The 12,867-nt window shown below is 46.2% G+C and overlaps 1 protein-coding gene across 2 annotated transcripts in view; it reads right to left on the bottom strand.

The window, feature by feature from the left end:
• Tcp11l1 (t-complex 11 like 1) overlaps window positions 1-10,397 on the bottom strand; it is a 50,297-nt gene extending 39,900 nt beyond the window's left edge. For both annotated transcript variants that reach the window (XM_057781528.1, XM_057781527.1), the window contains exons 1-3: window positions 10,192-10,397; window positions 8,784-8,982; window positions 4,058-4,244 (exon numbers count right to left, since the gene is read on the bottom strand). In XM_057781528.1, coding sequence (XP_057637511.1) covers window positions 4,058-4,220 — 163 coding nt within the window. In that variant the 5' untranslated portion in view covers window positions 4,221-4,244; window positions 8,784-8,982; window positions 10,192-10,397. The remainder of the gene's footprint in view (window positions 1-4,057; window positions 4,245-8,783; window positions 8,983-10,191) is intronic.
• Window positions 10,398-12,867: the final 2,470 nt, after the last annotated feature.

Here is a 12,867-nt window from a genome sequence, read left to right as displayed (position 1 = left end):
CAGACAGTAGGGTCATGTAAAGACTTGTACTCATATATAAATAATCTTATTCATAAAACCTTGATAGGCCGGGCGGTGGTGGCGCACGCCTTTAATCCCAGCACTTGGGAGGCAGAGGCAGGCGGATCTCTGTGAGTTCGAGACCAGTCTGGTCTACAAGAGCTAGTTCCAGGACAGGCTCCAAAAACCACAGAGAAACCCTGTCTCGAAAAACCAAAATAAATAAATAAATAAAAATAAAATAAAACCTTGATAAATCCCAATGTCTCTCAATTACAGAAAGATAAAGAAGCTGTATATCACCACAAATGGGATGCTACTTGGCAATAAAAAGGAACTACCGTTAAATGCAAAACCACAAATTTAAGAAGAATTCTCTCTATTGACAACGTCAGCTATAAGTAACCATAGTTATTAGAATTCCATTTTTAAAAATATTTTAAAATTAATACAAGTGCATTGTATGTGTATACATGTGCATGCCACCACACATGTGGAGGTAGAGGACAAGTTGTGGGAGACGGTTCTCTTTTCATGATGCGAATCCCAAAGACTGAACTCATGTCATGAGGCTTGGCAGCAGCAATCTTTCCCCACTGACCCACCGCATCAGCCCTAAACTCCACCCATATAAAGTTATACAAACAGCAAGACTATACAGAAAGCAGAGCAATAATTACTAAGGGTATGATGGACAGAGAGGTTTGCTACCGTGTGTACCAAAAGATTATGGGAATGATGACAACATCCTAGCAGCCCAAGGTTGTGAGCAGTTATAAAGGCTGTTGCGCACTTCATTTGTAAAGTTCTAAGGCACTCAAAGATTTGAGCTGTGTGTGTGTGTGTGTGTGTGTAAATATATACACACATCTTTTTTGCTTGTTTATATAGACAAGGTCTCTCTGTGAAACAGCTCTGGCTGTTCTTGAACTCGCTCTGAAGACTACGCTGGCCTCACACTCAGAGGTCCTCCTGACCCTGCCTCCTGAATACTGGGATTAAAGGTGTGAGCCATCACCACCCCACTAATTTTTTAAATCTTCAGAAAAACACACACAAAAGCAATACTTTGGTAGACATATAATTTTATCAATTTATTAAACATCAAAAATTTGCATACTAATAAATATGCTTATAAAATATTTTATATAATTAGTTAAATCTTGGCTGAATAGTTGATACTGAAGTATAGTATCTTTACTGCTTTTCAAAGTTGATCAACATTGTGACTTTGTAATTGTTTATACTAAAAACATTGCTTTATATATGTGTTAAAAATGGCAGAAACACATTAGGGTCCTTTAAGAAATTGTTAGAGCCGGGCGGTGGTGGCGCACGCCTTTAATCCCAGCACTCGGGAGGCAGAGGCAGGCGGATCTCTGTGAGTTCGAGACCAGCCTGGTCTACAAGAGCTAGTTCCAGGACAGACTCCAAAGCCACAGAGAAACCCTGTCTCGAAAAACCAAAAAAAAAAAAAAAAAAAAAAAGAAATTGTTAGAAATTTTGTCCTAACCCAAATTTTAATTATTTTTTTAATGAGCATCATTTTTAACATCAGTTTTGTTTGTTTGTTTTATTGTTTTGGTTTTTCAAGACAGGGTTTCTCTGTATACTCCTGGCTGACCTGGAACACATTCTGTAGACCAGTCTGGCCTTGAACTGAGAGATCTGCCTGCCTTTGACTCCTAAGTGCTGGGATTAGAGGTATGTGGCACCACTGCCTCACACAAGCATAGATTTTAAAAATGATTTTTAAAAGAACTGTATTTATCTATATGAATGTGAGCCCTGGTACCCAAAGGGTAAAAAAAAAAAAATTGGATTCCCTAACAGCTTGCTGGAGAGATGGCTCAGAGGTTAAGAGCTCTGGCTGTTCTTCCAGAGGTCCTGAGTTCAATTCCCAGCAACCACATGGTGGCTCACAACCATCTGTACTGAGATCTGGCGCCCTGCTCTGACGTGCGGGCATACATTGAGGCAGAACGTTGTATACATAATAAATAAATAAATTAAAAAAAAACCAGAAGGATTCCCTAACAGCTGTGAATCACCCAACCTGGGTTATTTTTTTTTCTTTTAACAGCTTCTGGCCCCCTAAATACTCTTGCCTTAGACATAACCACCTGTATTTTCAATAATGTAGCCTAATACTAACTTCACATTAGTTTAGAGCCATGCCATCATTGACAGAATGCTAAGAAGCAAGTCTGTCCTTCACAGAATAACTGAAAAGATAAACCAAAAACCCTTCTTTATTAGAAACCATGTGTGCAGTCTAGTCAGTTTTTTGCTGCTGTAGGGAGTACTGGATAAACCAACTCCTTAAGAGAGAGCTGTTGAGCCGGGCGGTGGTGGCGCACGCCTTTAATCCCAGCACTCGGGAGGCAGAGGCAGGCGGATCTCTGTAAGTTCGAGGCCAGCCTGGTCTACAAAGGGAGTTCCAGGAAAGGCTCCAAAGCTACAGAGAAACCCTGTCTCGAAAAACCAAAAAAAAAAAAAAAAAAAAAAGAGAGAGCTGTTGAGTGTGGCAGCTTACGCCTGCAATCCCAGCACTCAGAGGCTGAGGTAGTTAGGCCACATGAGTTTGAGGCCAACTCCAAAGTGAGTTCCAGAGAAGCCTTGTCCGCAGAGTGAGACCTTTACTCACATACATACATACATACATACACACGTACGTAGTGCATTCATACATACATACATACACATAAAAGCTGAGAGCCGAGCACGGTAGTACAAGTCTGTAACCAGCACTTTGGAAATGGAGACTGGAGGATCAAGGTTATTCTTAGCTACAGAGAATCTGAGTCCAGCCTGGGCTATGTGAGTCTGGATCTCAAACATTTGGGTTGGGGGTTGGCATACAGTTTGGTAGTTACAGCCCCGATCTAGGAGATCCATCCTGCACATGATGGCAGCAAAAGGAGGATGAAGAGGTGGTTGGGCCCCAAAAGTCCCTCGCAGGGCAGTTCCCAGAGGCCCTCCCTCCTAAAGTTTCTCCTCACAGTGTCACAGCTGGACCCCAGCTTTTAACACAGGGGCTATGGAGGGCATTTCAGACTCACGACAAAGCACCCACACTTCAGCACTCAGCCCCACCGTTAGAAATGCAGCAGATGACGTCACACTGGTCGAGTGACAATCACCCATCTTACTGAACACTTACTGCGTCTAAGCACTATCTGTAATGCCTTACACGAACTCGGCTGATGTTCACCACTGCCATAGGAGACAGAGCACCTGAGGGTGACACGGAACCACCTTCCTACTGACAGGAACTCATGCACGCACACCATTTGGACTGCTTTCATCAGACTATGTGACCATAAACTAAGAAAACAGGCCCACTTGTAGGTATAAGAACACTCTGTGGACTGATAAATTATTCAGGAATGGCTTTAATTATTTTGGAAACATACCTCAAAACCCTAAAATCTGTGTCCTTCCTCCCAGTCTGCAGAACAACTTGGTTTACACCTTGATAACATCAGCACCGACATTCTTAGACTATGACACTCCTTCTTAAGATCTGCATTTCTGGATTCGCTTCAAAAGGTTTACGGGTTCTTAAGAAAAGACCTGAGTCGGGCAGCTATTGGCTACTCCTTTCAACTAGGAGGCTGACTCCCTGCTGGGGCCTAAACCCTGCTCCCCATTCCTTCACTCAGCAAACTGCATCCCCTCTGCCTGTGGCGACCAAGCCCAGGGGAATGAATTTAGGGTGTGGCCAAGCACTAGTTTTCTCTCTTTCAACCGTGTAAGCACAGTTCTGGCTTGGAGGAGCCTCAGACTTTGCATTCCTTTAACTAAAGCTGTAGTTTCCCTCTATCCCCGTTTCTCAGACTACGAAAGAGAAAGCGGAACGCCACTGAGGCTGGAGAAAGACAGGAACAGTGTTCTTATACCTACTATTCTAAAACTTGAACTTCTCATGCAATTGCAAACCCACAAGGAGCTAGGCTGCTAATTATTGGCAGTCTCGTCACACTAGGAGAACTTAGTTTGGAGCCACAGGCACAAACAGCACACAGAGCTTCCAGTCCAAGTCAAGTCTGCTTACAGTGAGGTCTTCCCACTCTCTGGGGACTAGGTGCGTCCGACTTTACTTCTTTCTGCAAGGCTTCATCAGAACGTTCCAGAGCACCTCCCAGGCCTTGCTCAGAGTCACTCGGCTTCGACTCTCCTGCTTTGTTTCTGTGGGACTTGTCGAGGTTTTCAGACATCCTCAGTGAGGTCTATTCGTTGCCCTAGGAAAGACGATAAGCCAAATGGGTTCAGACCGTATCACTAGCCGAATAAGCAAACCCTTTCATTTATACTCTACCTCGGTGATAAAGACACTTAACCAACGACACCTGGAAGGCTTCGAGAAGAGCTGGAATATTTGTATCCCACTCCTAAATACCATGTCACAAGGAGGAAGGGGGCTTACACCGACAGAAGACTTACACTGCCTGCTTCGGATCCATCAAAGGGAGTGGTGATTCCATCTTAAGTCTGTATTTAGAGACAGTGTTTCCATACACAGTCTCTACTGACCTTTAGCTCTCTACCTCACCCAGACTGGCCTTGAACTCATGACCTTCCTGCCTCCAATTCATAGATGCTGGAACTACAGACGTGTACCACCATACCCACCTAAAACTAACACTCTATACCTTCATGGCTAGGAGCTAACAGGAAAAGCCCTTGGAAAGCTGGCCTGGTTATACACTCTTGTAATCCCAGCACTTGGGAGGTGGAGGACAGAGCAACTTCAGGACCAGGGTCACTTAAGTAAAAACGAACAGCATCAAAATGCAACTCATTGGAAACAACGCTCTGGCCACCTTTCAATACTGTGCTGAGGAGAGGGATGGCTTCTTGTCTTTGTGTGGAAAAAAAGACCTGGGAATGGGGGTGGAGGAGGTGGCTCAGAAGGTAAGGGGCTTGTTATAAAAGCTTGAGGACCTGAATTCAGATCCTTAGAACCCACTGAAGCCAGGCACACAAACATGCCTGTAAGATACTCAGAGTTGATCTCTCTGGCTTCCATGCACAGGGGAGTACTCACGCACAACCCTTCCCCTAGATTCTAAAAGAATAACTGGGAGAGACAGGCAGATTTCTGAGTTTGAGTTCAGTCTCATCTTTATAATGAGAGTTCTAGAACAGCCCAAGCTAGAACTGTCTCAAAAACTAAACAAATCAGATAATAAATAAATAAAAGGGAGTGACAAGTAGTACTATCTAAACTCTATAAAGTATTTAAGAGAAATGCGTGGGATATATATATGCATATATACATACATACATATGGGGTGTATATGTGTGTATATATATGTGTGTGTGTGTTTCCAGAGAGGGTTTCTCTGTGTAACAGTTCTGATTGTCCTGGAACTAACTCTGTAGATCAGGCTGACCTCAAACTCAGAGATCTGTCTGGCTCTGCCTCCCAAGTGCTGGGATTAAAGATGTGCACCACCACTGCCTGGCATGTATTTTTAAATAGTTGCTAATCAACAGAAAGAGCATATGAGTAGAGCAGGAAGCACCAGCAATCACAATAAATGTGACTGGGTTTCCATTGAATCAGCTCCTGAGAAGAACAGGAATATTACCTGACACTCCAGTCTGGACCAGTCAATAAAGGCATTTTTCAAAGGAGTTATTTTATGTGTAAGAGTGGTTTTGCCTACATATGTACCTGTGCATTGCATGTGTACCTGATGTCCAAGTTGGTTGGAAGGTAATAGACCCCTAAAACTAGAGTTACAGATGGTTGTAAGACAACAGGTGGGGGCCAGGTGATGGCGGCGTACACCTTTAATCCCAGCACTCGGGAGGCGGATCTCTGTGAGCTGGAGACCAACCTGTTCTACAAGAGCTAGCTAGTTCCAGGACAGCTAGAACTATTACACCGAGAAACTGTCTTGAAACACCAAAAAAAAAAAAAAAAAAAAAAGACAACAGGTGGATGCTGTGAATCAAACCTTCAACATCTGGAAGAGCAGTCAGGGCTCATAACTGCTGAGCCAGTTCTCCAGCCCAAGATTTGTTTATTTTTGTTTTATGTGTATGAGGGTTTGCCTGCACATATGTGAACTATGTGTGTGTGTAGTGCTCACAGGAACCAGAAGAGGGCATCAGATCCCCTGGAATAGGAGCTAACAGGTGGTTGTGAGCTACCTCATATGTGTGTTGGGAACTGATCCTGAGTCCTCTGCAAAAGCAGCCAGTGTTCCTGACGGCTGAGCCATCTCTCTAGCTCCATAAAGGAACCTTTTAATTACATTAAAGTTTCTTAAGTCCTCCCTACCCTTCTCTATTCTTAGGACATTTCTAGTTAAGACAACATTTACAACATTGAAAGTAATTATATCCAGAAAATGACAAATTATTGTCATAAAAACTAATTCAGCCAAATTATACACTCGGAAGGTAATCGAGAATCCAAAGAATGTCGGCTGTTTTAAGGAGATTTTGGCATACTTTTCTTCTGCAATTAGAGAAGAATCACTTGGTTTAATTATCTAAAATCTCAAGAGACTTCTATTACACAGAATAAAGTTACTGGAATTGAAATTTTCAGGCCTGGCAGAAATCTTTAATAAATAAATAAACAATAAAAAAAAAAAGAAAGAAATTTTCAGGCCTGTTGCGATGGCCAGTCTCAATTGTCAACATGGTGATATGTAGCTTCTTCACCTTGGAAAGGACTGTGGTGATATTTTGTTTATGATCTAACAAATAAAGCTTGCCTGAAGATCAGAGTGCAGAGCTAGCCACACTAGCTAGCCACAGAGGCCAAGCAGTAGTGGCACACACCTTTAATCCCAGGACTCAAGAGACAGAAGCAGATGGATCTCTGTTAGTTCCAGGCCACCCTGGGCTACAAGAAATTGATCCAGTCTAAAAAGAAACAGAGCTCACAGAAGGGTGATCCAGCACTTGGGATTTCATGCCTTTAATTCCAGCACTAGGGAGGTGGATACAGGAGTGATATGGCTGGGTGGAGAGAGGAATATAAAGTGGGAGGAGACAGGAGCTCAGTGCAGTCAGTCTGAATCAGTCTGAGGAAGCAGTCGATTTGAGGATGCAGTCTGAGGACAGAGTTTGAGAACAGGATCGCCCCTTGGGTCTGAGCATTGGTAGCGGTAAAAACTCTCTAGTGGCTGCTCTGCTTTTCTGATCCTTCAGCTTTCACCCTCTGATAGCTGACTCTGAGTTTTTGTTATTAAGACCAAAGAGAATTCATGCTACAAAAGATGCTGTTGTGTATGATGTTTTGCTTTTTTTTTTTTTTTGTAGCCTGTCCTGGAACTAGCTCTTGTAGACCAGACTGGCCTCGTACTCACGGAGATCTGCTTGCTTCTGCTTCCCAAGTGCTGGAATTAAAGGCGTGCATCACCACCGCCTGGCTGATGTTTTACTCTTTTGGCTTTTTGGGAGGCCCGCCACCTGGTTCCAAATAAATCACACACAGAGCCGGGCAGTGGTGGCGCACACCTTTAATCCCAGCACTCGGGAGGCAGAGGCAGGCGGATCTCTGTGAGTTCAAGACCAGCCTGGTCTACAAGAGCTAGTTCCAGGACAGGCTCCAAAACCACAGAGAAAGCCTGTCTCGAAAAACCAAAAAAAAAAAAAAAAAAATCACACACGGAGGTTTATTCTTAGGAATGCACAGCCTCAGCTTGACTTGTTTCTGGCCAGTTTGTCTTAGATTGTCACACTACGTTTTGCCTCTTTCTCTATCTCTGTATTCCTTACTTTACTTCTTTCTCTGTGGCTTGCTGTGTAGCTGGGTGGCTGACCCCTGGTGTCCTCTCCTTGACCTTCCATAGCTCCTATTTATCCTCTCTGCCTGCTAACCCTGACTGTCCTTGCTCCGACCTCGCTATTGCCCATTCAGCTCTTTATTAGGACCAGCAGGTGTTTTAGAACGACAAAGAATCACACCTTCACAGTTAAACAAATGCAGCATAAACAAAAGACACATACTTTAAATAATTTTCCCCAACAGGACCTTCTATGAGAACTGTCTAGATCAGGCTGGCTCACGGGAATGCCTGCAAGAGATGAGTTATGCTAACTGAGATGGGGCGCCTCTCCCACATGTGGGCAGCACCATTTCCTGAGCTGGGTTCTGCTCTAACAAAGGGAGAGGGGACTGTACACAAGCATTTGCTGCTCTGTTTCTTGACAGCGAATGTAATGTGACCAGCTGCCTCATGCTTCAGCTGCAGGGACTTCTGCTAGATGGCAGATGATAGCCCTGGACTGTGAGCCAAAATAAGTGCCGAAGTAGTTTTTGTCATCTTTTTGTTGATTCATTTATTTTTTATTTTTTTGAGGCAGGGTCTCACAAGCTTGGCTGGCCTGCAACTCTATAGAGAGAACAGGCTGTCACCTCACAGAGATCTGCCTGCCTTTGCCTCTTAATGGCTGGGATTAAGGGCTACCACCATGTCTAGTGGCATTTCACCTTTCTAATCCATGGCCCTCTCCCCTTTGGAGAAAGGGTCTTAAGCCACATAGAAAGTTACTAAGTTAACTAGGTTGGTCCTGAACTCGGATAGCTCCACCTGCCCTTACTCCCAAGTTCTGGGATAAATGCATGTTCCACCACATCTGGCCTTATTCCTGAGTTTTGGGACAAAGGCATGTACCACCACACCTGCCCAATCTTTCCTTCCAAAACTCATCTCTCCACGGTCCTAAATCCTACTAGAGTTTGGAAGTGCAACAGACCCAATGTACAACATCACCTACAGATTTCATAAGAAACAAAAACACACCTAACTTACCCTCTTCACGTGCGGAGGAGCTGCCCAGACGATGAAGAGTGGGTGCAGAAAGGAGAAAAGCAAGACTCCTTTGAACTCAGCAGACTGCCCCCAAGACCGCGCAGGTTCCGTCTCCTCCCAGGGCACGCCCTTCAGCCCTGTGTTTACACTTTTCTCCAAAGTCCTGCAGGGCTGATAGCTAAACCGCTGGCGTCCATCCCTTAAATTCCAGCCAAAATACGGTTATTTAAACAGGGATAGAAAGATAAAAACAATCTAGCCAGAGAGAGACAGACGTGTCTGCAGGGAGCTACAATAAAACACAGTAGCATGACTTTGCTATTCTGAATAGCAGGAGGGAGCTGAGAAAGCCTTCCCAGAAAAAGATGGCACGTGACTTATCTTTGAAAGGAGTAGAATTTCACCCCGTTATAAAGTTGGGGGGTGGATAGAAAGTGGGGTATTTCATTCCTCTGGCAGAAGCCATGGCAACTGAAATGGAAACGGGACAGGTAGGGAAGAGGGGTTGGGAGTCAGATGGGGAAAGTGCTAATTGGTGCTTAAAAAACAAAACGAAACCCTTCGCCTCGATTTTGAGCTTCTCAAGAGCCAAGACCAACCATATTCTCCACAAAGACTCTGTTCCTGTATCTGTACCACCCCCAACCCCGGCAGATACCCATCTGTTGATAGACATAAATCCCCGTGTCATTGTTGTGATGTCACTGTATTTGGGAGAGGCTACCCAAGGTGTTTAGGGTAACAATGGACCTGTGGTTTGCAACTTATAATATCTTTAGTAAAAGTGATCAGTTTTCAATAAAATATCCTAGTCTCGTCACTTCTGAGATTCGATTCTGGCTCTTTAGAGTGCGACTTCAGCCTTCTGCGGAGTTGCGTACCTCCTCATTTAACGCTAAGACTACATACACAGCGACCACAGGCTGGCACACAACCACCCTTTCACGACCGGCAACTCTAGCTAAAGAGCTGTAGCATCCTGGGGCTACTTAACTGCTCCCATTCATTCGCTCAACCATCATAAAATCCTCCCGGTACCTAACCAGGAAACCGAGGGGAGGAGGATCCTGGCACGGGGACACACATCTGTCGGAGCTGCACGCGGGCCCAAGCTGAACACAAAAGAATCCTCCAGAAAGGATCTTTCAGGGGAAAGAAAGATCTCTGGCCACCGGCGCGGAAACCGCGTCCACATTCCGTTGTAAACAGCTGTTTAGGCGGGCGAGGGAGCGGCAGAGGCGCGGCAGGAGGACAGCCTGGAGGGTGGGCCTCCACCCGCCCCTGTCTCCTCCTCGTCTCCACCTGGCATCCCCGGGACCGGACCGGCCGGAAGAGGCCAAGAAACGCCGGTGCTTTCGCCTCGCGCCCCCCGGGCTGTCCCGCGGTCCCGCGCGGCCGCCCCACTCACCTGCCGCGGCGTCGGCGATCTCCCTGCGGTCGCTCCCGCTGCGAATCCCGCGGGCGGGCGCCGCGAAGGGGCGGGAGCGACGCCCGGCGGGCTGGGCGCCTGAGCCGCGACCCCTCCGGTCCGGATTGCCTGGCTCGTCGGGGCCGTCCTCTCAGCCCCGCTGCGGGGGGCAGCCGCCACGGTGACCGGTCCTCAGAGCCTGGCTGTGCACAGGAGGCGGGTGTGGGCCGGGATGCGCCTGCCCAGCGTAGGGCGCCGCCATGTTCCTGTACGGCATCACTGCCGCTGTCACGAAGGGGCTCTGGGTGGCTCGGAGCTGAGGCGCACCGTGTTTTTGTGTGGAAATGAACCAGCGCGGGGTGTGGAGCGGGGCCTGGTGTGGGCCGAGGGCCGCGGGGAAGGGCGGCTCGTAGTCGCTCACGCCGCACAGGGAGGCGCCATGTTGCCGTACTGAAAAGCTGAGGCGCGCCGCCTGAGGAGCGGGAGAAAAGTGGAGCAGGGGCGCGCAGTTAGTCAAGGGAAGCGAAAGGTAAAGGCGCCCGAGAAGCCACCTTCCTTGCCAGGACTTTGAAAGTAGAGTTTTTTATCATCTACTCCAACTTCACTCCCTTGCCCTCATGTTGGCACCACCACCCTCGCCCGCATACTTAATTGCTTCTCAATGACACAGACGCCGTTTGGATTCCAAGCCGAGTGGACACTTCCGTGTGTGTAGGTGACCGAGGCTTCAGCTGAGGCGATGAACGTGGGGGTGGTATGAGGGGGTAGGCACTGCGGTTCCCTAGCTCCGCTGGGTCTGTTCATAAACTAGATGAGCACTCAGAGCAGTTGCGTTCCTAAAAGGAAGATCATTTCCTCTAAACAGCACGTCAGGACAAGCCCACTTGGAGTTCATCTCCTTAGGTCCATGAAGTGGGGGCCCATCCTGATCATTGCTGCACCAAGAAAACTACCTCCCACACACCTTCAACCCTGCAGCGCTAAAATACCAGACTAACTACACTAACAAATACTTTGTTATCGGCCTCGATCTTAAATAATAAAAGACATGTGACTTAACTGTTTTTAACGCTTTATAACAGCTCATAAACTATGCATTTCTTAAAGCAGAGCTGTAAGTCCTCTACCTGTAGCCTATAAAATGTGGGTTTATTTAAATAACTAGGACAAATGGGATTAATGCTTTCAAACTCCATTAAAGTCCATGTACTTATTACTAAAATATTTAAGCCTGGGTATAGTGCAGTATACCGCTCTCAAACCATTTACCAGGAGGCACATTGTTTTTCTGTTATAACAGATGGGCTTGCTGCTCTTCCGGAGGGCCAGAGCTCGGTGCACATGGTGTGTGGCTCACAACTGCATGTAATGTAACTCCAGCTCCAGGAGATCCCATGCGTTTTCATCTCAGCGTACGAGCATGCATGCGCCTGCGCACACACATAAATAAAAATCTTTAAAAACAGTGCTGGTGAGATGGCTCAGTGGGTAAAGTGGCCTGACACCAAGCCTGTTGCTTTTTTTTTCATCATAATTTCTGGGACCCACATGGAAGGACACAGCAGAGGTCTGGAAATTGTCCCCTGACCTCCACTTATGGGCTTCGACCCTTGAGAAGGAGCTCACATGCACACTAAATATAAATACATAAATAAGCAGTCCTGCGACGCTGAGGGGGAGATGGCTCAGCAAGCATTTGAGAAGCAAGCCTGGCAGTCGGAGTTGACTCCCCGAACCCACATCGAGGCCGAAAGAAAATTGACTTCACAGCGTTGTCGCCTGATCTCCACGTGAGCCGTGGCTGGTGTGTTCACACACAGTGTGCCCACACCGATTAAAAATACCACAGTTCTGTCTCCTGACCTCCACGTGAGCCGTGGCTGGTGTGTTCACACACAGTGTGCCCACACCGATTAAAAATACCACATTTCTCAGATGATTCACTTTAGAAGAACACAGCTAAAGAAAATCAACTAATTGAACATTCAGTTCTTGTAATAGATCTTTCTTGGTAGGACTTTCTTTTGGGACCTCCAACCCCCACATAAGGATATGGAGCCTTATTAATTATGAAAACTTGACCTTTAACTTAGGCTTGTTTCCAACTTGATCCTGTAACTTAACCTGTTTCTATTAATCTACATTCTGCCACGTGAGTTTTTACCTCTCCTCTGTTCTGTATGTCTGACTCCCTTCTTGTCTCGCTGGCATGTCTCTCGAGCACCCAGAATCATCCCGAGTTCCTCTCTCTGTTTGGAAGTCCTGCCTAACCTGTCCTGTCTTGCTATTGGTCATTCATCTCTTTATTAAACCAATCAGGTGCCTTAGGCAGGCAAAGTAAAACAGCGACATATCTTTACAGTTTGCTCAAATATTCTGCAGCAAGTTCTATCTGAATTCAGATAATGTGCCCATACCTAGTCGGTGAGATTTGTTTTTTAAATGTATTTTTTAATTTCATTTTACATTCCAAACAAAGTTCTTTCTCCTACCCCACCTCTCGCCCCTTACCCATCCCATCCCTTATCAACTCCTCCGGACAGGTAAGGGCTCCTATGGGGAGTCAACACAGTTTGGCACATTAAGATGGAGTAGGACCATGCCCCCCCCCCTTCTGCATTAAGTCTGAGCATGGCATCCTCTCATAGGGAATGGGTTCTAACAAGCTTGCTCTTG

The sequence above is a fragment of the Chionomys nivalis genome, chromosome 9 (genome assembly GCF_950005125.1).
Source record: "Chionomys nivalis chromosome 9, mChiNiv1.1, whole genome shotgun sequence".
NCBI lineage: Eukaryota > Metazoa > Chordata > Mammalia > Rodentia > Cricetidae > Chionomys > Chionomys nivalis.
Note: the sequence above shows the minus strand (reverse complement) of the source record. Positions and strands in the feature narration are given on the sequence as shown.